The 26759-nt window shown below is 40.2% G+C and overlaps 1 protein-coding gene across 1 annotated transcript; it reads right to left on the bottom strand.

Moving 5' to 3' along the window:
• Nucleotides 1–13242: 13242 nt before the first annotated feature.
• Nucleotides 13243–24337, bottom strand: LOC146680788 (inhibin beta B chain). Its single transcript, XM_085448890.1, has 2 exons — nt 23762–24337; nt 13243–18204 (listed from the first exon to the last, which is right to left on the bottom strand). Exons 1-2 carry the CDS (start codon nt 24159–24161, stop codon nt 17429–17431), a joined length of 1176 nt encoding a protein of 391 aa, XP_085305016.1. The 5' UTR covers nt 24162–24337; the 3' UTR covers nt 13243–17428.
• Nucleotides 24338–26759: the final 2422 nt, after the last annotated feature.

The raw sequence follows: 26759 nt of genomic DNA, 5'->3' as shown, positions 1-26759 counted from the left end.
GGAACGCGACTGACGACGTCTGAGTTCATATTGGATGATTCACGTTAGCAACCATTGCATTGTTCTCACTGACTTTGGTTGTCCTGCAGTTATGATGACCACAGCTCATGGTGGCATAGCTCATCAGGTATTCGTGAGGGTGGGACCAGTAAATCAAAAGATTTACTTTTCGCATTCAGCTCTGTCTTCATCCCAACCTGGACCAGTTCAGCGTCCACATGTTGGAAAACACTGCACCAGTCCATCTGTCAACCTCCAGCTCCACTCTCATCTCGTTCATAAACAAAACTCCTTGATTCCTGAACTCCTCAACGTAGAGCAGCAACTCCACAATTTTCCATCTAAAATCCAAGGTGTCTGACTTAGAGGAGCTGATATTGTTTTGCACTTAGCTGCATAGTTATACACACACACACGTATATATATATATATATATATATATATATATATATATATATATATATATATATATATATAACCTTTCTGATGCATATATAAGACCTAAAATTACCCAAATTATCGATTGTCCTTCACAGGAGGAGGGATGAGCCGCTTCTGTGATAGGTGAGGTGTTTTGTGAGCAGACCCCAGGACACACTGAAGAGATCATGTCACTCAGCTTGGGAATGCCTGGAAGTGTTTGAGGATGATCTGAAAGTGGTTGGCTAGATGGAACTAAATATATTTTTAAAACTGAAAAAAATTGCTCTTTCCCATATGTTACATGTAGGTCAAAATTTGTGGACAGGGTAGACCTACAAAGCCGAAAATGTTCAGAAAAAAACACCATAAGTATTTAAATTTTTTATAATCCTTTGTTTGAAATCAATCATTTGAATTTATATATTTTCAGTCTTATGTGGAGAAGGTAAATAACACATGCCCACAGCAGGAATGATAAAACTGAATATGTTTAAGACTTTGTGGCTTTGGTGCCAGTTTAGGTTTAAAACGACTTTGTTTACCCATCTGTTTGTGATAATTGCCGTTACACCTTGTTAGGGGTCAGCAGGAGTCCTGTGTGCCCTCTTGACTAATCAGGGAGGAGCTGCTGTGGTTGTTGTGATTGTGGTTTCTTTTACCACATGCAGCCTATGAGTCACGAAAGCATCCATGAGTGTTCAGGGTCTCAGAGACCTGAGACGCTGTGGCTGAAGTGGAATGCCTGAGGCGTGAGTCAGAAACCAGCCACCGGCCACGAGTCACAGTCCACAGAGCACACTCAGACGTGTGAAGTCGCACCTGAATCCTTCCCAAAGAGGATGCAACACTCGGGTGAACCTTTAAATGACCCGATTAGCATGCCGGCTGAGGATTTTAGGCCAAACAAAAGCCAGTTGTGCTTTTAATTTGGTTTCTTTTCATGTTGATTTATACTTCTTGTTTTATGTTTTCATTTCCTTTCTTAAATTCAGTTGTTATTTGTGGGCTTCATAGTCCTCGCTACATCTAAATTAAACCCTGAAAACATTCCTTTTCTCCAAATTTGATTAAGTTTCTTTCTGTTGTGTTTTTCCATCATGTTTTGCTCGTTTGTTAGGGCATTAGGGGGGCCTGTGTTTTGTCTGAGGCATCATTTTATTAAATGTGCTGTCATTTTTCACTCAGTGCAGTTTATGGAAAGCCAATTATGCCACAAGTCACAGATAAATGCTGTAAAAGGTATAGGAAATTGAGTAAAAATCACAATAGTTGTATTGAAAATTAAATTAAGATATAAGCTAAACTGTTTTGAATGTCGTTTGCAATTTAAATGTTTTTCGTCAGCTTTTATCAATCCCAAAGATATGGCTGGTAGAGGCCCTTATTTGCATGTTTCTAGCAGATATATCCTTCCTTGCAGTGAGAGTCTCACTTTGTTTATTTCGGTGGTTGCCATCACGAGTTCTCATTTCACCTGGAGCTCCATGTCATAAAACGATCACTCGGTTTAAAAGCACTCAAAAAGCTATTTCACCTGTAGAGGTATCAGCATGTGAAAGTGTTACTGCCCCTCATTTCTGATGAGTCTTAGCTCCATCAATCATTGTACCATCCCCTCGAGGACTGCTTATATCAGCGGTGAGTTGTTGGCTCCAACCTCCACTTTAATTTTACAGCGTGTTAAAGAAACCACAGACAGCTGATAAGCTGAGGAAGAAGCTGCTGAAGCCCCGGGTGAAAGAAAACCTGAAGATGTATGGTGCATATTTTTGATAAGTGCAGTGGAACATTCCAGTCATTCTCCACCATAAACTCCTGAGAGCGAGCAGCAGCGACGCCCTTCACAGTGAGACCCTCATCTTCTCTTCCCCTGCAGCTCTCTCTATCACAGCGTCTCATTCAGACCTGCTGTCTTATCATTTCTCCCTCCCACTCACTGAAGGTCACCATAAAGGGCCTCGATGGAGAAAGTTTCCGCTTGTCTGAAATGTTGAGAGGCACTTTAATGTGTTTGTGTTTCTGTTTAGTGGCTCAGCGAGCTGTTTTTCACCCACATTACAACAAACCAGCAGTGGAAAAACAACCCAAATATTTGGTCAAAATTTAGCAACACTGCAATGGAAAAATACTAATTTACAAGGTAAAGTCCTGCAATTAGATGGTGAGCTTATTTTAAGAGTGCATCATCCTCTGAGTGTCTTTAAAGTCTTCACGAGTTTATCTAACTAACCAGCAGATGCCAAACTGTTTTGGTATGGACCAATCAGTTGGACCGCCAGCAACCAACCAGCTATCAAATCACCCAACTGTTAATTCAAAGATTGAGCCACCCAACAAAACAACCAATCACTGACCCAACTTTATATAGTAAGGTGACAGTAAGGCACCCTACAGCAGGGGTAGGCAACCTTTCTGAAGGCGAGTGCCATTTAAAATTTCCTCAGAGGTCAGTGTGCGATATGATTGCATTAGCAATAAATTTAATAATGCTCTATATTAACAGTTACACAATATATAGAACCACTTTATAGATTTATATTTGTTTGCAGATGTTGGCAGATGTTGGCAGATGTTGGCAGCTATCAGCGAATAGTTATCAGCTATTTTGAAACAAAAAAAGACACTTTTTATCCATAACAGCATAACAGCAGGCTAAGTTATTTTTAGCCAATTACAAGTTGAATCTGGTAGTTGGGGTTGTTAGCTAAGATACAGTCATTAAGAAGCAGCACAACTAATGTGTCTATGCGAGCTGATTTGCGATGTGCACCGCTGGCACGGCCATTTATTTTTTTAATGCACCTTCTCAGATTAATTCACTGCATGTCGTTCCCAGGGCTGGACTGGGACAAAAAAACAGCCCGGGCATTGTGACTATAGAGACCGGCCCACCAGGTATTAAAGCCATAAAGCCTTTGACTGAAAACAAACCCTGTTGTGACAGTGATGTACAGTCTTGTTGGTATATGTATGATTTCTATACATTTTACATCAGATAAAAACTTTGGTTGTAAGCTTCAGATAATTATTTAATAACAGCCAGACATTTTAAATGAGAAGAACAAAGAAAAGTATTTCTTTGTGCCCCCCTTTTCCCTGTTAATGCCCTACCTGGCCCCCCTGGCAAAACTTTGCTAGACCCGCCCCTGCACAGTTACCAGCTGTCAGCTGCATAGAAAAGGATCCTGGTGTTATTTGTCTCTCAGAAACAGTTCATAACTTCCCTTCAACTCATTCATTTCACCTAAAAGGTAAACCTGTTTCTCCATCACCTGTTCAGCTCTGATGATTCAGTAAGGACATCTCCTGGTTTCATCTTCATGTTTCCCTCTCAACAAATAACCAAACTGACATCATGACCAGCAGCTTTACAGCTGTGGCTCCAGCAAACATCAGCTGATACTAGAAATTAATATTAAATAAATTCTAACAACAGCTGATCAAGCTTAAACGTGCTGCTGTTGTTTAGCGCGACATCCGGCAGTTTCCTCTTTCTGGCGCAAAGTGAGCGATAAATAAACAAGAGAGACGATCAGCTGATCATTGATCAGTTTCATGATTAAATTAGCAACAGGAGAGGGAAGGGGGAGAATGAGAGAAGAAGAGGCAGCTGTGCAGCAAAGACAAAGAATAACTCCAGCTTTGTGTCTTTTTTCATTCTAGCTGAAGTCCAGGACAAACTGCGTCCCCTCTCAGCTCAACACGAAACGCGTAATATTCTCTGAATGCGGGAGGATTCCGTCTTTTTACGGGACGGTTGGCAACTCTACTAACTAACCTTATGAATTAAATAAAGTTCAACATCAGTAACATCATAGCACCCACCCAGCTGTATAGAAACTCCGTCATGCTAGCTAGCATGCAGTACGAGTTGTTGTAACTGACTGTAAAAAGTCAGCACACTGAAAATAAACTCCACCTAAACTTGGTTTATATCTGACCCAGATAGACTGCAGGTCATAACTTCTTACCTGAAGTTCAGTTCACCTGACACTCAGACCAGCGGCCGCCTCGGGTCTCTCCTCGTCCTGCCTCCGATCTCCTTCATCCACCTGCTGGCCTCCACCACTTGTTAATTTTACTGAATCTGTGGAAGCTCCGCGATGCCACCACCAAACAATTGAGATATTTTTACACACCGGCCAGCATCTGGCCAATACACCACCTTTCATTGTTTATACCGTTACAAAAAAAAAAAATCATCGGGCCACCGAGCAAATGCCCGGTATGCCCGATGGCCAGTCCAGCTATGGCCGTGCCATCAGTTAACCCTTCGTGGCTAGGGTTGCTGACCCCTGCCCTACAGTAATAAAGAAAAAACCTAACAATCAGATGATCCCCTACAAGTAACCACTTGGCAAGACTAGGAAGGAAAAACTCCCTTTTAACAAGAAGAAACTTCTGGCAGAATCAGGTTCCAGGAGGGGCAGGCATCTGCTGTTCATCTATAAAAACATCTATAATATCAAAATCCTATTGCATTTGTAATTTTTGTTGAACAAGTATTAAAAAAAAACTCTGTAACACATTGTAAGGTTCAAACTGCAAAAATGTGAAAACAGCCACAGATTCTTTAAGGATTAAAAACAATTAAACTGTGATTAGTTTTAAACCAGGAAAACAGTGATGTATCAGTGTCCACAGGTATAATTAAATTCAATGCAATGCATTCTATGACATGGAAATGTGTGTGTAAAAACAGTTTGTTGTGAAAGTGAAACTACCCTTCACATCTACATCCATCTTACCCTCCATTTGGGTGAGATGGATGTAGATGTCACAGATTTAGTGCATTTTCTCAGCCCTCTTGGGTCTAGATCAGGGGTGCCCAATCCCGGTCCTCGAGAGCTACCGTCCTGCAGCTTTTAGATGCATCCTTGTTCCCACACACCTGAATCAAATGAATGGCTTGTTATCAGGCCTTTGCCAAACATGATGGCATGCTGAAGAGGTAATCAAACCATTTGATTCAGCTGTGTTGGAGTAGGGATGCATCTAAAAGCTGCAGGATAGTTGCTCTCGAGGACCGGGATTGGGCAGCCCTGGTCTAGATTGACTAAATGCAATAGAGAAAATACGGACACTGACCAAACAGAAGGTTTCGGCATGCAAGTTGTTCTTGTTCTTCTTGGGTATAGTGTCTGGCTTTATCTTCCATATGTGTCCAGATAAAACTGCTCACACTTTGTAGCCTACTATGTTGACATGATACTGATGTGAGTAACTACACTTTTTGTTTTGTTTTGTTTTTCTGAACGAAGTGCAGATGAAACGTTCTGATTCGTCGTCCCCGTCTCTGTGTCTTTTTATGTTTGAGAATGAGTCTCAGCTTTTTGTTCTCAGTTTTTTTTTTTTTTTTTTTGTTTACAAAGTTTACATGCAACAGTATTTTAAATTTATAGTTAGGAAGCTGGAAACACGGCCTGCTCCATATTTTCACACATATGTGTGCTTGTGTGTGAATGTGTACAGTTTTATAGATGTATGTGCATATTTGCATGTACATTATATGCTATATACTCTTACATGTCTTACAATTCTTTTTAAAATGTTTTCTTTCTATTTTAATTCTTTTATTATATTATCCCTCTGTTCAGCACTTTGGCCGACACTTGATGTCTTTTAAATGTGCTATATAAATAAAGATGACTTGACTTGACTTGTTAGTGATTCACAGCAAATTGTGAATTACTGTGTTATAGTCATATTTGCTGTACTGGTAGAAGTAGTTTTTCGTCCTCCTGATATATTTTATTTCAGGTTCTGATGGATCTAAAACTTTTATTCTGTTATTTCGTTTGGCTGCGCTGGTGAGACCCGGTGCCTTTCGCAACCATGTTGCATAAAAACATCAAAGTTTTAACAGTTCTCACGTTAATGTAAAAAATAATAATTAAGCTATAAAGTAAATTAATAAAACATTTTTGGCATACCACCACATAACAAATCAAACTCTTAAACAGTTTCCTATTCCTCTCTCTTTGCGCTGCTTTTTTTTGTTGTTTTTTGCTTTGCCTTTGTCTGGTGCTTTTCTCCCTCACCTGACCTTCTGAGGTTTGATTTCAAGCACTTATTGGCTCACAGACAAAACTTTTTAATACAGAGTTCAAACATGATTTTTCTAATGGTACTTGTTTGTTTTCTGAATAAAATGGCCAAAGTTTAAAACATTTTTACATTTTGTAGTTTAGTCATAAGAGAAAAAGAATGTAAGAACAGCTCAGTTTAGACAAAAATGGCACAAACATCTTAACTGCTTGGGCATATATATGTCATAGAGCAAATGGCAGAGTGCACCCTGAACTATTGTACCACACGTGAAGTAGTATATAGTGTCCCTAAGGATACCCAGACCGTGTCCCAAAGGGGTGTAAAGACCAAATACAAAAGGCCATAAAGCCTTAATTTTACATGAAATATGAAATAATAATCAGCGTTTATACTCTCCACTAGTATCCATGCAGGTATTCATACATATCCAATACGAAGAACATTATGCATGCAATAAAAATCTGTCTGTCACCACATAGTCTGGAGTCATGTTAATAAATAACACTTCCAAAGAAAAGGTAATAACAGATTGGTGTACTAAGATCTCCACACCCATGTTAATGAAGCCGCCGTTCTGAGCTCAGCGTGGGATGTTTGTCTCTGTTATTACCCTGTGGCACTTTTAACCAACCAAGTGCCTGTGAATACAAACACTTTGTTCAGGAAACACCGCACACCAGGGCTCAAATCCTTTAAACCACAGCAAGTTTTTGACACCTGAGGAAGAAACAAAGTGATTTACTAAACAGGAACAAACTAACAGTAAGTCTTTTAGAGATTAACTTCTAGGAATGCTTCTTTCCCATGCAGTCTTATTGGAAAATAAATTGAAACCCCTGCTTTTTCCACATCTTGAAATCTACTCAATGCATGAAAATGACTTTTTGATATCATCTACCTGCGCATGGCCTTGAAACACCGCAGTTTCCTGTGAGAGTGCATCAGCTTCCCCCAGAATTTCTTTCTGATGGAAAACCCCATCAATATTCTGATGGAACATCAACCCAAAATGGACCGAGAGGACTCATCTATTCAGCATGCAGCTGACAGTAAAGCATTGTTGTGCCCCGGCCAAAGGTTTTCTAAGCAGTTTTAGGTCACTGAAATTTTTTTTCCACTGCCTCACAAAGCACCTTAGACTAAACTGCCCAGTAAAAATACATCCAAGTCCACATTACTGAAAAAAGAAGCCAAGCAGATAGTTAAGTCCTTAGTTTTCTGCTGCTTTATCCAACCCAAAGACAATGGCCTAGACAGCTGTTAGCTAGCCCCCGGCCACCAGGATAAAATATATGTTTCTTGACCGGTTCCTGGAATTTGCTGGCAGTCACTAGGTAAAATTGTTCGCAAAGGTATATTTGGTGTCACACAAAAAATGTCGTTTCAACTGCAGGTTTCTTCGGTCAGCTGTAGTTTGCACAGAAGATGCCGAATTGTCTGTAAACAGTCATCAATTTCTCACCATGTGGTAGTCAAACTGTGTGAAAAGTCATTTAAAAAAAACTATATTTTATTTTGAAAATAAATATTCTTGAGTTTAAAGTTTCACTACTGCTCGGCAGCTGGTTGTCTAAAATACACTAACTTGTTGACAAGTTAGTGTACTTCATGCAAACTACAGGTGATTGTGAAAATCTGCTAACAATCAAAGCAAGTTTACACCAACCAGCTGAGAAATGCACATTTGTACTTACCAACTGGAGGCTGCCAGGAGGTTCCTGCGTGACTGAGGCCTTTGGTGCTCATTTCTTCTTTGCAAAAGTTTGTTTTATGCCAGGTTATGTAACGGGAGTTGGCTGAGGTCCATTAAATGGCATTATAACTTAATATTTGGGTATACTGTCTATATGCCACTCTACCAGCTCTTTGATCATTTGACTGTTCACATGGCACAGAATGTGTTTTTCTTATGTTTTTCATTTTTATTTCTTTCATGTTCAGCCATTTCTGCTAAACGCATGCAATGAAGACCTGATCTGAGATGTTGGAGTTACAGTTTGAAGACACGTGAGCTCCCTTTTTATAGCCGTTTCTCAAGGCAACAGGTAATACCAACATGTCACATACTGTAAATGTATGACTGATGATTCATGACCTCTCCCTCTCCCAAAACAAATTACATCTGCACCTCATTCATCATAAATCAGCAGGAAAAAAAACACACTATCAAAGCTCCTCACCTGTCAGACCTGCCAAACGTTACGGCAACTTATTTACCTGAGGTTAGTGTGCGCCGTGCAGCGTGCCCCGGGGCTCCGTTCATTAACATTCCTGTGTTTTGTGGCAGACCAGCTAATGCTGCGCAACATGATAAAACAGCTCTTGCGTGTCACCTGACTAGGCCACAAACTTTACTCTATAATTGACTCGGCTTAATTCCTCCACACGCCCGCTACCGTGGCGCTAAAAACATCCCATAAATGCCTCGTAATCCCCTCCTAGTCTGAAGAATCTCTGGACTTTGTGGCTGTTTTGATTATGAAGAAGGCTTTAAATGTTTTTCATGAAACTACAACCTCAACTGAACCGCTTGGTGCTTCCAGCTGCATTTCCTCTACGGACCACTAGATGGGGCCTCCAGGAATACTCAGAAGTATGCATCCAAAAATTACCTTGTTGGGTAGTTAATTCACATTTTATTTTTACAACGCCAAATAAAAAAATGTTTAAGTTTGTGATGTGTAGGGAATAAAAGTGTTAAAATATTTAAACTTCGGTAATCAAACTGTTAGCCCTACAAGGTCTGAGTCGCTGTTGTTGGGACACAAATCTCGTCATTGAGGCCACTTACATCCTTTTCAGGCCTAGCGAGGCAAACTTTAGCACTGTCATGATATATTTTAGTCATTAAATGCTTTGCAATTTCAGGTCATACAATCCTTAATATCCGTGGTACAAAAACAGCTGCTCATACTGATGTAAGTGAAGTGTTTGTCATAACAGTTATTGTCATTATTGATCAATGTTTGGCTTTAATACCTTCTACATTGGATTAAATGTTCACATTTTCTTTACGTCCTAAGTGTAGAGCCAAAACATGTTGAGTTTACGGTGATATCCATCAGAGAAATGCAGATAATCATTAATAGGAGAGACAGTGAGTGACAATCCGACATTATCTGACTCATTACTCTGTTTCCCAGAGTTTCAGTTTGAAGCCTCTGACAGGCATGTCCCTGACTTTCTGGTTTTCTTTGCCTCATGCCTTTCCGTTTTTGTTCTTGTCTCCCTTTTCTCATGGCTGTAGCGGTGGTAGATAATATCAGAGTCTACTCGTCAGTTCATCACCTGTCAAAGCAAGAGTCAACTGTGTTCCCACTGAAACATATCATTTGACACCACTTAACAAAAACATTTCTCATTTAAGCATCTTCAGCTGACACTTAGCAGATTATTTTTAGGGGTAGTTATACCATGATTGATACCTGCATGTCACACTGTTTACCTCTATGTGGTTCTTATTCTTCCTGATGTTTACCTCTTCTTTATGCAAGTGCCTTCGGAGGCACAGAAAGTGCATAAGATCATGTTTTTACCGTCAACCCAACACCAGCAGTAGGTGATTGTGTACCTCCTCCCAGTCATGTAGTATGTGACCCTAAAGGTCAAACACTTAACCCCTGAAGTCCTGCTGAGATTTGCTTCGATATAGTTAGGGTTGTTTGGAGCCATTGTACGCCTGGGTGAGTGCAGAGAGCTCTGGTCTGTTCTTACTCCCAGTGCTAGAGAGCATTTTCAAGGACAACCAGCACTGTATATACTGTGTTGGTCCTAGTGGTGAAACACATACACACACACACACACACACACACACACACACACACACATACACACACACAAAAGGTTTAAAAAGCTGCAGTTCCAAGAGCATCCACTTGAGGCTGGCTCCAAAAACTAGTCTATCCAATTTAGAGACAGTGTGGTGGCTTTGAGGTCCAGGCGGATGCTACTTCATCTTGTTCAGAAGTAAGGTCTTAGTTTATCAGGTATATAAATTATGCCTTAAGCTTATTTTTTGCATTCCAATAAATTATAGAGGTGCCAAGAACAATGCTAGCTAGGCTCTCAGTGCAAGTGTTAGCTAGTTCACTAAAACCAGTATCTAAAGAGGGGCCCACACAAGAATAGATTGCAGAGATGGAACAAAAGAAAAAAACGACAGGCAGAATAACTATTAAGAGCACAAAGACTTTAAAGTGCCTTCATTTATTATTTCCAGGTAAGAAAACGTTAGTTTCCTACTTTTGACATGGATGTTTGTGCTGGTTTCAGCCTAAATGGACTACTCGCTGGGTTGCTAACTGATAAGTTTAGCTAGCAAAGTCAGTGATGCTAACATCAGTGTTGGTCAAGTTACTTGAAAAAAGTAATCAGTAACTAATTACTGATTACTTCCCCAAAAAAGTAATCCCGTTACTTTACTGATTACTTATTTTCAAAAGTAATTAATTACTTAGTTATTTAGTTACTTAGTTACTTTTTAAAAACACGATTTACAACCTGAAGAGGTGATAAAGCGATAGATCTTTCAGCCCAATTCTACTTTTTCCTGCATAATCCATCATACAAAATGTAATCAAATGGAAAAGTCTCTTTTTTTAACTTGTTTTATCAGTTTTAATCTTTAAACTTTATGCATCAAGCAAAAATTTAATTATATGCAACATTCTCTGACTTGAATAAATTAGTTTAACATTTAAAACTATTTTCTGCACATTCCAGCACATAAAATAAAATATTTTTTGTGTTTACACTCACTCTTTCAAATAGATGCAAGTAAAACACAGCAGAAAATAAATAAAGTCAAAGACTCAGCGGTCCTGTTGCTCTATTTTCACCTGTAAAGCAGGAGTAGGGTTGGCGGAGGTTTACCCTGGTGCAGGTGTGCCGCGGTCAGTTGAAGAATCCGCGAGTTTCTCTGTGAGTTTCCCATTACGTCGTTGCACACTCGGTGCTTGCTTGGAAGTTTAGGGGTTTTTTTCGCTGTAAAAAGTTTTCTTCCCACGCACGATGGACGCTAATGTTTTTGTCACTTTTTATGGAATCAAACTCAAAGTAAGGTCAGTACTTCCACGCTTTAAACGCTGCACGCTCATACTCTCTCCCACAATCGATATGTGATCCATTGTTGATCTGCACACAGCTGTTGTCACCAACGGCGCACTCGCTTACGTCACTGTCATAAGACATTCTCGCAAAAAAATCACGGTTTTAGTAACGCAGTAACGCAGCATTCCTACAGGAAAGTAACGGTAATCTAATTACCGATTTTGAAATAGTAATCCCTTACTTTACTCGTTACTTGAAAAAAGTAATCAGATTACAGTAACGCGTTACTGCCCATCTCTGGCTAACATATAACAGATAGGATTAGCTAACAAATGCCTTAAAACAAAGTTTACCTGTTTGGAAAGAAAATTATAACATGGGGTAAGCCAATGCCATTATCTGCGGCAAGATTTTGGAGGCTGTTTTGTTTTGGGGGGGTTTTACTTGCAATAAATAACTTAGCCAAGTGCATAAAACATTCAGTCACATGACCCAGAGACCAGTCAGTGATCTCATGGTAACTATAAGTTGAGACCCTAACTACTCTACAGTAACTCATCAACTCTCTGAGAGGTACTAAAACATTAAATGCATTGCAACCTAGAAACAGAGACTGCAACAACACGTTTCAAAGTCTAAGTACTTGCAAACTGTTTATAACTTTAAAATATCAACTAATTGCTGAAAAGTCAGCATCTTCCATACCGAACAGAGTAGGCCACAATAAACTAAACTAAAAGAATCACAAGTAGATTTTTGATTCAGCACTGTGTACCTCTTTGTAACTGATTTCAGCAACCACTCATACACATTTAGACTTTACCACGTCTTTAGGGCTGTGTGACTGAGGCTTTCTAGCTTTAGGAAGTGTTAAAATCAATTTAGGAAGTTTGTATTTCTTTGTTGTTTTTTTAATTAAGCGTAATAATGTATTTGTTTTTGAGCCTTATATACTTATAAATATTAATACACTATTGCATGTCTGGATATTGGATGTTTTTGTTCTCATTTTAGTCAAAAGTTTCATGTCAAAACATACTGCTAGCAGCATGTAAAATATCAAAACTGGTGACCAAGAAAACATGATGCTGACTCAATGTTAGAATCCATAACTGTGTTAAAGTAGGTGGGGATTAATAATTTGTAGCTTTAAATTGAATAATCTTAATATCCTACTACATTTTATAAAAATTACTATGTGTTTTTTAAATAAAAAATGTAAGTGTAACTCAATATAAAATACTAAGAGGAAACTTACTCTAAATCATAGCCCAGTTTTTTCCTATTTTTTAAATTAATTTAATTACATCTATCCATTATAGATCATTATATAAGGAAGTTTGGCACATTACTCCAACAAATAGCTGAAACTCTCTCATACAGGTCTGGGTAATGCAATGGCTAAATATTTCGGTAAGAACAGTTTCACCTTGTGCCCAACAACGGTTTAATATTTATCAAGTATTACATGAGATGATTGGCAGTCAGCTGGGAAAAACCCTCAGGCATCATCATCTCTCCTTATAATAACAAGTATGGGAATTTTTGTGAGATATTTAGGGGCACCACCCACATCATGGAAGGCAGACGTGTCATTCCATAGGGGCAAACATGGCAACCATCCAAATTAACCGCACCTTGAGGTTTTTCAGAAGAAGATGTCACGTCAGCCGTCAATGTTAAATACCTGGAAGTGCTCACAACAACAAACCCAAACAATCTGTAATAAGAACTTTATTTTTCAACAATAACAAAGAACAAAATATTTCAAAAGCATATTCATATGTTACATCGACTGTACAGAGACTGGATGGTGTGGGCTTTACTCTAAATGGAAGGATGCTAACAAAACGAGGAAACTAGGAATATTTAAGTCATCTCATGAAAAAATATGAAATATTCCATGTCTAGGTACAAAATAGAAAAAGGATTAAGCAGATTATGGACTGATACTATACCCTGATACAGTGTTTAGGCCTCTTAACTGTCACAACATCATTTACAAACAAAACATGACAACATTGCCATCTTTCAATAGCTAAACCTCTTGGCCTCTTTGGTTCCATGATTAGGTATAATACATTTGAACAGAATTCAATTTTGCTTCTATAAAAATAACTTTTATTTTTTCAATGGCAGTTTCTATTCATTTTTTTATGACTAGTCACGCAACTCCTCAGTGCAAATACTCTAAGAACCATTCGCTTTGAAGAATAAGCAAAAGATTACAGTGGCAGGTGAGCCTAGGGTTGGGCATCGGGCAGGAGGCTGGAGAAAACACGAGATAATGAGCAGTATCAAGTCTCAGGTATTTCTCTTTACCCAGCGAATAAGAGAAAAATGTGTAACGAGGTTGTGAAATAACAGGTCGCTGAAGCGTTTAACCTGAAAATATCAAAGTGACTGAGGCCTGAAAGTGTGTCTCAAAGTGTGTTATGGTGCCAAACAGGCCGCGATGGGAATTCCGCTGGGATGCATTTATTTAAAAATCACTATTCGTGCATCGCATTTGGGTCAAAGTTAGCCCCAGTTAGCCTCTTTTTACATTTCAGATGATTATTTTTCTAATGGCAGTAAAACCTTTTTAGATGAAAGAGAAGAAAAAACTCCAATAGATTATTGGATTGAGCTGGTATAGCAATGTACGGATGACATTGAAACAAACTTGTACATTATATGTGCAGTTGTAGAACGAATGTTGGTGCTGTTTGGAACCACTGATTCATATTTTACATGCAAAGTAAACAGTGTGCTGTATCAGTAAAACGTGCATATATGCAGAAGTGGACCTTTTATGTCAATACAGCAAGATTACTCCCTTCCAATATTATTTTTGAACCAACACCAATACATCAATTGACACCAAACTCTAAAAAGTTATATTGGTGGAAGGAGTACCAGGGGGTCCTTGGACAGTTTTCTCCATCGTAAGAACCTTTGGACTTGAAGATATATTAGCTTAAGCTGCTGTGTTGGTTCAATTTTACTGTGCAACATATTCAATATTTAGCCAACCAAATCTCAAAAAATTGCAAGAGTAAATACATTTATTTAAATAAAATTCCAAACATTGGTTTTTACTAGATACACACACCACAAAGCAGTCAGCAACAGCTGACTAGTGCCCATGCTATTGTTTGGTCTGTTCTTGCTGTTGGCAAAGTGATACACTTCATCACTCTGAGAAAATGTATTAACGTACAGTAATTAGCCTATTTTTGTGGGTACTCTGTAACACTCAGGTCCTTCGCTGCTATGTAAATGTCATTTTAGGTAGGTGGTTGCCAGGCAGCGTGATAGAGTCATTAAAATGTTGAAGTTTTGTGGCTACAAATTATGTTAATGTTGAGAAATAAAAATATGCAATGCTTTTAAAAGCATTTATTTGTGCATATATTCTAAAAATTGGGCATTTTCACATGTTGATAGGTAGTTGCTAGGCAACATAATATATATACATATATGGGCCTTCAGGCATCTAAGCTATATCAGTGTACAAAGTTTGGTTGCTCAACTCCCGGTCATGTTGAAGGAGTTTCCAAACAAACAAATACACAGAGATTTGGTGTGTGCATTTTTAGGTTTGAGGATACTGAATAAGTCAAACTGTTGCCCTGCTTTTGTTGTTGTTGTTGTTGCTTCTTTAACCATAAATCAAAGAAAAATAAATAGTGTTTCCTTCTTAAAAGAGAAGGAATGTTTTTTCATCAGAGCCTCCCACCTGAAGCCCAACACACCACTGCCTGCCACACTTACTTCAAGTATTGGTGATAGTTTGTCACTAGAGCTTAAGTTCATCTTGTCTGATATATGGGTAAATACTATACATTGCATAGCTCATGCGGCACTTATTTATTTTAGAAGGACTGTGGGCGTAGATGTGCCACGTAGGGCTCATTAAAGGCATTTCAATCTGCAAGTGCTATCAAAGTGTGCGTCAGGAAGTGCAAAGTTGCACCTTCTCTTAACTGAGCAATATGGCAACTTTTCACTTTCACTGACGGAAATAAGAGTTACATTAAATGTATTTTGATAAGGAAGGGGTCAAACCTTCCATTTCAAGGAGAAGCTGCAGGAAAGTGAAGGAAATATCTTGCTTGTGAGGTCATTCCTGATATGCTGAAAAGGAATATTTGTTTGACTGGCACCTTAATGAGCAGGTTGGTTCGTCAACTAAAAGGATTTTCTTTTACTTCAGTGATACAAAGACCAAGAAGAAAGGGTCGAAGTTTTCACCCTAACAGGAATATCTTGAATAGGTCTCAAAACAAACTAACGTGGAATTTCTGAAACTTCGGATGGTAAATCAAAGCTCATAGTTACTGACCTTCTGATCTACAGATTTCTCTGGGGGCAATAGTTTGAGGGAACATTCCTGAGTGCAAAAGTAAGATAGTCTCCTTAAAGATGGGTTTATTACTTTCAGTAGTACAGATTTTAAGAAGGGAGCATAGAAGCTTGGTTGACTGAGCCAAAACCTCTGGGAAAACCAAATATTATATCATAGAATTTGTGGAACTTTAGTTGGTAAATGGGTGCTCATTATATATTGACTGGATGAGCTATTGCCCTACTCTCAGATACAAATATTTTTATTGGAGCAAAATGTGACACATACTTTGATGAGAAATTAAGGTGGATTCCTGAAAGATGGGGTTTATTACTTTTAACGGTACATATTCCCCAAAAGAAGGGTAGAATTTGGTTGAGCTGCTAGTTTATGATGTACAGATTCTACTGGTGATGAAGATTTCAACTACAGGATGTATTTTTTAAGTTCAGAGGTACAAAACCCAAAAAGAAAGGGAAGGCGTTTGATTGACTCATCCAAAGTCTTTAGAAGAGGTCAAAAATTAAGTTTGCATAAACTTATGACACTTTGAGTGTTACTTAAGTGCTAATTAAGTATAAACATTAATTGGACAAGCTACTAACCCATTTCTTTTTTATCTACAGATTCTACTGGGTAAAACAATTTTCAAATCAAAATGTTTGATCAGCACTAAAGTTAATGGAAAACTGTGAAGAAATGCATATCAGAAACATGGCCTCTAAGCAGATATTCCATTGAATTTCAGTTGTGACATCTCACAAAGTTCTACCTGTATTTTGGATAATTATTGAATGGTTTTGGAGTAATAAAAACCTTGTTTACTGGGGTTTGCTGGAATATAGAATATGTTTCCATTCATTTCAAAAATCTGTTTCTGGAATTTGCAGGTCTTATTATGGAACAAACTTTGTTAAGGCCAGAAGTGCTGTACGATCCAAGCCAGAAGTGCTGTATGTTGGTGTAGCTTGAGTGGTGTGAAGACATTTTCAGTGTTTGTCCAAAGTACTCTTGAAAGAGGCATAGCAGAATCACCCCCCAACCTTCATTGTTACTCATGTAAAGCTCCTTTTACCTCCTCTGGAGACAGCATTTTAACATTCAAGGTTGGGTTTATGTTCTACTCATGAAGAGTTTCAAGTGGCGCCTATACTAACAACTTGAGTGATAGCAGAAAATTACATCAGATGATGCTGCTTTGTAAAGGCTAGTAGGTTAAGTAAGTCTTACACAATTTAACAAACCAGATCCTCATTATCTTAGAGATAATTAATGAAGAACTTCAGATATTGATTGTTTTCCAAGTGGATTTTTAAAGATTTGGAAGAGAACTCTTCATTTCTGTCTGCAGGAGACTAAGTCTTCAAACTCATATTATGAATATATCAACAAACATAAATATATATACAAGTTTTTGTGCAGGCATATATGAGGGTGTGTAGATATGTGTGGATGAGGTTGTGCGTGCACATGTTTTCTCCGTCGTCCATAAATATTTTAATATTTAATTTTTTTGTAATATTGTGAATCTGTTTAGTTCTTCAGTTCCACTTTAAGTAAACAGGAAAAACATACTCAAGCACAGCCACACTCGTCCACGATCATGTTTGGAACGTCACGCTTGACGATGTTGTATTCGTCGTCAAAGTAGAGCATGGACATGGTACTGAGCTTTGTGGGGATGCAGCAGGAATTCATGGAGCCCGGACTCATCCCCCGCAAGCGGTACTGGTTCACCACTGCTGTGTGAAAGGATGAAGCTGAACCGGGGACACCGGCCATGTAAGCCGGACAATTCCCCTCACAGTAGTTCCCGTAGTAGCCTGACGGTGCAATGATCCAGTCGCTCCAACCGATGAGTCGGAAGTCTATGTAGAACTGCTGCCGGCAGCACAGGTTGCTGCTGCCATCACACTCCAGTCCTCGCTTCCGGATCCGGTGTTTGCTGTCAGCCTGCCTCGCCTGTACCACCAGGAAAGGTCGGTGGGACTCATCATGGACATTGAGCAAAATGGGCAAGACACCCTCTGCCTCGCAGCCCTCACAGCGGATATCCAGGTTCTGTCGCCTGTCACCTTTCTCGAACACCAACCGGACAGCATCAGTCAGCATAAAGGTGTGCCAGCCACTGCGTTTTAGCTCCACTCGTTTTTCCACCAGGTTCCATTTGCTGCCAAGGCCGGGCTCCTGGTAGTACACCTTCACCGTAACCTTACGCCTGGCACGCACCTCCAAAGGTGCCGGCAGCACCTTAAAGTAGAGCCATAGGGTGGCTTGCGTCACATACAGGTTCTGGTTCCCCTCGCTGGAGATCAGGAAAAACAGGCTGGACTGGGATGTCACCATATCATCTAAGGAGCAAAAACACATCAGAGGTATTAACAATGATGTCAAGTAACTGTTCAGAATACGCCATCTGGAAAGACCACTGACGATTGAAAGTAAAGGGCAGTGACAACCAGCTCATGGGTAAATGTTTATATTAAGATATAACTCTTTCTCCCCATAAAGGCAACATCTGATGACCTCCCTTGTACCCTTAATGATCAGTTTTGACACTTCAGTATATATCAATAAAGAAGCACGAGAACAGGTTCTGGGTTTTTCCAAGATTAGCCCTAGTAAGCTGTATAGGCAGATAACTTCTGATAAACTTCTGAAGCAGTCCTGAAGATGACAGAAGCTGCTCATTTCAGAAAAGAGAAACAAGTGACTGGAAAGATCTAGATATAGAAAGGAGAGGGATAAGTTAGTTTGGCACCTAAAAACGCACCTCACAAAAGCAAAGGCTGAAAATAAAATCATATGTTACTAATTTAGAAAATAAAATCATACAAAGCCTGACTGTCCTTACAATGAGGCCTGACAGAGCAATACAGGTCTATGAAGCCTCAGGAGACACAAGAAAGACTATCTCCATGGCGTTAGCTTTTTCTCAGAGACTGTGCAGACACTGCACATGGACACAGGTTTAAGGACTATTAGCTCTTTTGAAGAACTGTGACTGAAAAATACAAATCCTCAAATCCCCTCAAACCCAATGATACCTCTAGACAGATTAATACCACCATGTTGGTCTTAGAAGTATTCCAAGTACTTAAACTACAACAAAATGCCAGGATTGTTTGGTCTGGGCTGCTTTGTATGGATTGCAATCCATCTCATTTATTTCTCTTGTGGGATTTATTCTGCAAGCAAGTTTGCCCATTAACGAAGGATAAAGTTTTGATCTGGAGCAGAGACATGTAAATATCCTTTAAGTACTCTTGAGTAATTGATGGTGGAGTGAAACAGTACTCCACACTCTCATGACTAGAAGAAACGGTCTAATCAATCTACTGTGTTTTACATTTTGGGGTCATTTATCTTGAGATGCTTCTGGAGCTTTCAGTGGCTGTTTCAAACCTAGAACTTGCAACTTTGCTTTTATTTTAAATGCCCCAATGAGAAGCTGATTGACGGATGTCAGATGAAGACGCTTAGTGCCATTAATCAGGTCTGAACCTCCTGAACTGAACTGAGTGCAGCTGACCAGGATGAATTGAGACTGACAGCATTTAGGAGGCCACAGACTTCAGTGAATGAACCTCGAGAGCTTTAACCATAAAAAAAAAAGGAGAAGACCAACCAAATACCATGAAAGCTTCCCTGAACTGGATACAAGGCTTGTGAGTACACAAAACATAAATCTGAAACAGTGTGAAAGACGTTCTAACTCTACAAGCTTCGCCTCATCCATCTTGAGACAAGGACATCTCTGAGTCAGCAACTTGGCTGTTACATCAAACACTGCCCGCAGATTAGACCGCTGCTGTCACCATAAAAATCAAGGATGATAAAGTAAAGTTTCTACAAAAGGATAACAAAGGTTAAGTTGAGCTCCAGGCGCAGATTTCACAGGTGGTTTATGTTCGTCTGTCACCACATATTCTATCAAGATGCTAAAACCCTCGGCTTGTTCACTTATTCTAAACTGTAGAGATCAAAGCGACAGCTAAAATGCCTGTGATGCAGATATAAACAAGCACTCAGTGGCAGGAGGGGTCTGAACGGGCTGGCGTTGGTTTGGGGATGAGATCTACAAGCATTGTTAGATGAGCCAGCTGCGTTGTCTTTGATGGGACCAAGGAAGTCGTGGATTCTTCTGGACAAGATAAACCCAGAGATTAAAGGACTCTGGTATCAATACCAAGCTCGGCTTGATGGTAAATGCTTTGAAAGTGTCCAAACAGGCTTATTTTAATAAACTGCTCATCATGCGCTGGAAAAGAAAGACAGCAACTGGCTCGGTGTTACATCTGGCACATATTTATCATTTATTTATCTTACTTTCTCCGTGGTCAGAGCCACAAATGTTTAGTCAGGATTAAGAGACAGATGAATAAAGCATGCTGTGATGTGGCAGTGGCCCAACTGTGCAAATTTGCAAAAAGAATTTCTAATGCAGTAACTAAAACTTCAAGCTAAAATAAGCCGACGTGACGGCATGTAACCACTTTCATTTGAATTCACTTATCTGCTGTTTTCCTGTCAAACATTTGCTGACACTGGACATTTTCTGAATGGTCTTTCATTTGAAATCTGTGGCTACAAGAAATGCTGACCCGCTTGTGGTTATGAGATCAGTGGCGCCAAAATGAAAAGAGGAAGATAAGCAAATCCTATTCTTGCCGTCAAAGTGGTCAAACAACAGAGATCTGTTAAAACTCAGTTACTTCTCCTTTTTTTAAAACAATGAATGACCCTTTGTGATTTATTATATAATAATACTAAAAGATCCAGATCCTGACGTAGAAATTTTGAGCTTGTGCTTTTTCTGGAAACTCGTGTGTTTCAGCAACATGAAGTTTGCATCCTGTGCTTTAACAAATTACACTAAATGTTGAATGTTGATTACAAAATGTTTTACTCTAAATATGTAAAAATGGGCAAAAATGAACCATCCAGTACAGCAATTTTATTCATGTTTGAGGGGGAAAACTGTCAAATAAACACTATTTTACACATTGCTATTTTATGGAGATCATTTGATATGATCAAAAGGTCCTCATAATGTACTGAAATGACCATCAGGCAAGACTTTTTGGTGCTAAATGTGTCAGAATTGAATTGAGTAGATGGGAAGGTAACGTCTTGTATTTTGTAGCATGTGGTTAGAAATGCAACTCTATGTCTGCCACCAGCCTGAGGACTAGAACCGGCCCACAGACCATCTAAATCTACCAACAATGTCCTGAAAACAACCCATGAAAAACCAACCACAGACAGCATTGTGCCAAACAATCTTAAAGCAAATGACCGCAGAGACTCTAAACTGCCATTTACTTCAGTTTAGTTCAAACCAAATCGCAGCAGCAGTCCCTTTAAGGCACTTTATATTGTAAGGTAAAGGCTCTACAGTATTGTAGAGAAACCCCAGCAATGTGACGACCCACAGAGAAGAAACACTTGGTGACAGTGGGAAGAAAAAAACTCCCCTTTTACGGGGTTTCCAGGCTCAGGGAGGGGCAGCCGTCTGCCACAACCAGGTGGAGGTGAGGGGAGGAAAAAAGGACTTGATTCCAGTTCAGCCTGTTTTATCACTAACCTGTTCAGTCACGCATTTCATCCAAATGGCAATATGTGAGATAATTGAAATGCTCATGCAGCATTTTGGAGAATGTTTTTGTTAGCGTTATTTGCTTGTGCAGTGAACAACTGTTTGGTCTTTTGCTTTACTAAGTCAATATGAGCTTCTAGAGTCGCCCACCCCTCGTCTAGTTGGATGTTAAGAGGTTAGCAGTGACTAGGTTGCAAGAGTAGGGGCTGAGTTTGTTTTTTATTTTATACACATGCAGAAGAAAAACTTTAAAACATTCATAAAGTAGAAGATGTTGAACTTCAAACAAAGTCTTTTGGTGTTTTTCTGTTAAAAGCTTTTTTTATTTGGGTGAATGTTAACCTTTACCCCAGTGACCTGGTGGATATAAAGAGGTGCAAATCTGTACTACAAAGTTGCCCTGAGATCCAACCGTCAAGCTTAAGAGGTACATTGGTGCACCTACAGGGGCAGCTACTGATTTTTACAGGACCCTTTGTTTCTGGGAGTGACCCAAATGTCACTAGTGAGCTTATAAATACAGCAGCAAGTGAAGGCATCGCCACACTCACAGAAAGTTAGCCTGAAAGTCAGAACCCAAACTGTGTGTCACTGTGACGCAGCAGCTAACAAACCAACACCATGCTCCCTGTGTTTTTAGAGGCTGCAGTTAGATCACACACACACACACACGGAATGAGTTTTAATGGGGTGCCAGGCTGCAGGATTCAGCCCGTCAATCTGCATTCAGGCTGCACGACAACCAGCACAAAAGCTCTGACCTTATACTGAGAAGACTGATTCAACACAGGCCTGCTGTGTCACACACACACACACATAAACACACAGTATCCTGGATGCAGACACATGTGCATGCAGGCACTCACAGAAAAGCTGGACAAAAGCTCAAATCCTCCAAAACAGGCAGGGATAAATGACACTCAAACACATGATATAATCAATACACACACATGCACACACATGCACACAAACACAGAGACACTCTGAGTAGTGATTTGTTGATGTAGAAAGCAGATGTTTTGGAGAAGCGACGGCGAGCGTGCTGAGAGACACACGTGGGCGAAGCAGGTGGTGTCGTTGATCATTTTCAGCCCTGCTCCTTTCAAATAAAGCAAAACTGTTCCTGTGGGCCTTGACGCCGTGCCATGTCCCCACTGGCAGCCGCTCAGCGCCGCTCAACGCCAGCCAACTGGCAAGTGGGTGATGCCGAGGTGGAAGGTCTGCAACACAGCGGCCACAGAGAGAAACATCTGAGAGCATAAAAGCCTCTCAGCGGGGAGTGAAACCTCCGCCGACACCGAGCAGAGTTTACACTGGTTTATTTTTTACAGGGAAGTGAACACAGCACTCACATTTGGATTGTCCCCACTTTCTGTCACTCACATGAATGCAACAGCCACCAAACTCCATTCAAAATGTGCCTGATTTGTAATGTATTTGCCCAAAGAATCACAAAACTTTACTTAAAGTGTGCAGAAAATGCATGAAATGAGTTTTTAGATCTGGCAAAACCAGCATTTCTTTTGGTTTACTTTGAGACTGTCTACAGTGGAAACAGCCAACATGTGATGACAGCTTAACTGGGGTCAAAAACAGTCCCAAACTATCCCCAGGGGTTGATTCTAGAAAGAAATCAAGCTTCTCGATTCACAGAACAACTTCAGGTAGCAGCTACAGCTACAGCTGGCCCCTCTGCTTTTATTTTGGCGGGGTTTTCAGGTCCTAGCACCAACATCTGTTCAACATCAGCATGTTCTCTGGGTTGTTTCTCACTCAGTCAGTATATAAAGACACACGCACACTTTAAACACACACACAGAGCAGCAGAGTTGGAGGAAGTTCAGTGTGTGCGTGTGTCTCCTGATCCTTTCTGCATACATCAAATATCAGCTCACATCCTGAATTTTAGGAGAACAAGTGTCCTGCCTGCTTTATACAAACCTGCAGCCATAAAGATTTATCAAAATCTATTTTTTAAAGGTTTTTAAAACTTAGTGCTTTTTGTTGATAAATTTCTGCTGTTTTCACACCTGCATACTTTTAAAAAGTCCATAAAGACTTAGTTTTTATAGGGAAATATTTTAGTTTTAGGGTTATCTTTAAAAAAAAAAAAAAAAAGACTTTCACCTTGAACTTATTTTCTGCATAGAAACAAAAGCACAGATCCACCTCGGAGAGAAAAATCAATGTGTTCTCTTTTGTCATACCTAAATAAAACAGGTGATCTGATTGGTTTTACTTAGTTTCAATAAAATTTAAAAAAGAAACGACTTTATGATGAGAACAGTGAGGCGTGAGTGACTCCTCACCTTTCTCCGCGAAGCTGATGATCTCCGAACTCTCCTCCAGCACCTCGTTGCTCATCGGATGCCCGTCCAGGTTGGGGATCTCCACCCTCCCGTCCTCTCGCAGCTTCCCGGCGTGCAGCTTCCGCAGGGCTGTCACCATGGCCGCCTTGGGGACCGGGTGCGTGATGTTGGGCCTCTCCCGCATCTGCAGCCTGCTTAAGATGTGCCTCTTCACCGCCTCTAAGAAGTCCCCGTCGAGCCGCCCGGACTCCGGCTCCTCCGGCAGAGCGCCGCCGCCGCAGGACGCGCAGGTGTCCCGGGACGCCGTGCGCGCCTCCGCCTCGGTACCGGGCGCAGCGGTGCAGCGGATGGAGAGGACGCAAGCCACGAGGAGTGCCAGTCTGAGAAGACAGCTACTCATTTTCTGTCTGAGGAGGAGCAGAAAAAACTTTTCTCCCTCTTTTTTTTTGTCACAGTTCAGATCATAAAGTTCAAACACGGAGACTGAAACGCGCTCCTTAAGCGCAGAGCAGCCTCCGCGCGTAACGGCAGCCCGCACGGCTCTGATCACTGGGAGGTGTGTGCGCAGGAGACCTTTCTATCACATCGCTACCAGCAGCCTGTCAGCAGTGCGGAGCTCAGTTCTCGATAATCCGTTTGTTTGGTGCAGTTTTTTTGTTTGTTTGTTTGTTTGTTTTTTTGGAGCTTCACCCGAAAAGCATCACGGTAATCAGCATCGGCCCCGCAGGAGGTTCCACGTATTCCACAGAGAGCGGAGAAGACGCGCAGAGTCCTCCACGAGCATCTTCAAAGTTCAGTCTGTGAGCATCACCATCATCATCATCCTCACTGTCTACAAGCAGCCCTGCTCGTGACTCCCGCTGTGCTGCTGCTGCTGCCGGAGTGCCGACGCGCAATTAAGAAGATTAAAAGGAAGAGGAGGAAGATGAGAGGGAGGCGTGCCTGTGAGCGCACCGAGCAGCGTTTCCATTCTGCCGTGTGAGCTTGCAGTCTCCCAAAACTTCTTATATACAGGAGAGGGGGTTGGGATGGGGGATAGTGTGGGCGGGGCTAGCGAGGAGTCAGAGAAGCGCCAGGGGTGCTCACTGCTGAAAAACTCCCTGTGGGGAAATTAGCCCTAAAGGGAGGCAGACTCTAAAAACCCGAGCTGTTTACAGGTTTACACCACCCCTCTGCCCTCCTCCGCCCACAGAAAACCACAGGACTCCTCTGTTGCTGAAGTAATCTGATTACCCAAAACAGCTGTGGGAAGGGCTGAATTGTGCAGAATTCTGAAGAAATGTGCTCTACACATGCCAAAAACTAAAAAAAAAAAAAGCAGCTGAAATTTATGCTGCTCACTTTATTTGATGTAAATGTAACAAAAATGTAAATGATGTATAATAAACTTATTGCACCTTACAAAAGGTGAGTTACAGTAAATTTGCTTAATGAGGAGATATCACATCAAGTTACAGTAGAGCAAAAAAAATCTCAGCTACACTCAGTTTTATGTTTATAAACATCGATTATTTCTATTCTATTTTAGAACATTTTTAATATTTACATTATGTGTTTAAAAAATCTGTATTTTGTCACCTTCACGTGGCCCATACAGCACAGTGAGGGCTGCTTCAGTGACCCATACACCGCACATTTGTAGGAACATGTTTTTATTACACTGAATGGGACTGCAGGAGGATTGGTGTCCTTATTATATCTAAATCTTTACACAGCCACACTTCTAAAAGTCCAAACACAATATACCTGAAATAAATTAAGGTTATAATGTTGCACATTGGTGGTCTTTGCCATTTCTCAAGTATTTAAAACTGTGTATGCAGATAAAAAGTACATATAAATTAATAAGAAAGTGAACTTCAGGAACTGGAGATCAAAATGAATTAAGTTAAATGCCCTAATTTAATTAAAGAAGGGACCATGTTAGTAAATAAGTAGTTATTTGGATTAAATAGTCAAAACTTTTATTTTCTTTGTACTTCGTTTCAGTCGCCATGTGTCACTTTCTCTCTTTTTGAGTGATTTATTTTCAATGATCATCACAAATTGTATTTGATCTGCTTGAGTTCATCTAATTTATTTACTACTTTAAACATAAATGTTCAAGTTGATTATTTAGCTGGATTTCTTAAAAATTATCTATTTACTTGGAGAATTTTCTCGTTATTGATTACCACCTCTTGAGTACTTTAAATGGTAAATGGCCTGTATTTGTATAGCACTTTCCCTATGGACCCCAAAGCGCTTTACACATTCAGTCATCCACCCATTCACACACACATGGTGATGGCAAGCTACGTTGTAGCCACAGCAACCCTGGGGCGCACTGACAGAGGCGAGGCTGCCAGACGCTGGCGCCACCGGGCCCTCTGACCACCACCAGTAGGCAACAGGTGAAGTGTGTTGCCCAAGGACACAACGACCGAGACTGTTCAAGCCAGTTACAAGGCGAACTCCCAACTCTTGAGCCACGATCGCCATTGTAATCAAATGTTATTTATTGCATGTAGTCATATTATTTCAGTTCTGAAAACATTCCACTGCTAAATTTAGAGATAAAACACAACTTTTTTTTCATGCTCATGTAGAGTTTTGATGTACAGTACGACTGATTGAGTAAAAGCTGCAATATTTATTCTGTAATGTAAAAAAAAAGGAAATACTCAAAATGAAAGTGTTTACATGTAAAATACTTGTTGTGTGGACAGTAAGAACATTCAGTGGACTTCGGTGTTACCCTTTTCTCTCTTCTAATACCACTTGTAACGTTTTTGTTTATTTGTCTATGTATCCTGTATCCTGCAGTGCTTCAGCTCACGTGGACTTTTAAGACGTCACATCACAGAAGATTCCGCTAAAACACGACTACAGTTTGGTTTAATCATCCAGGAGCACACTTTAAAATAAATAAAACAGGGAAAACACTTTAACTTTGGGGAGGGTGTTTGCAGTCTGATGAGTACAAGGAAGAGGAAAAACAAGGAAAAATCACATAAAA

This window comes from Copadichromis virginalis, linkage group LG23 (assembly GCF_057382275.1).
Source record: "Copadichromis virginalis isolate Kocher_CV1m ecotype Utaka linkage group LG23, C_Virginalis_male_GT1.1, whole genome shotgun sequence".
In the NCBI taxonomy this organism is placed as follows: domain Eukaryota; kingdom Metazoa; phylum Chordata; class Actinopteri; order Cichliformes; family Cichlidae; genus Copadichromis; species Copadichromis virginalis.
The sequence above is the reverse complement of the archived record's forward strand: the minus strand, read 5'-3'. Positions and strand labels throughout refer to the sequence as shown.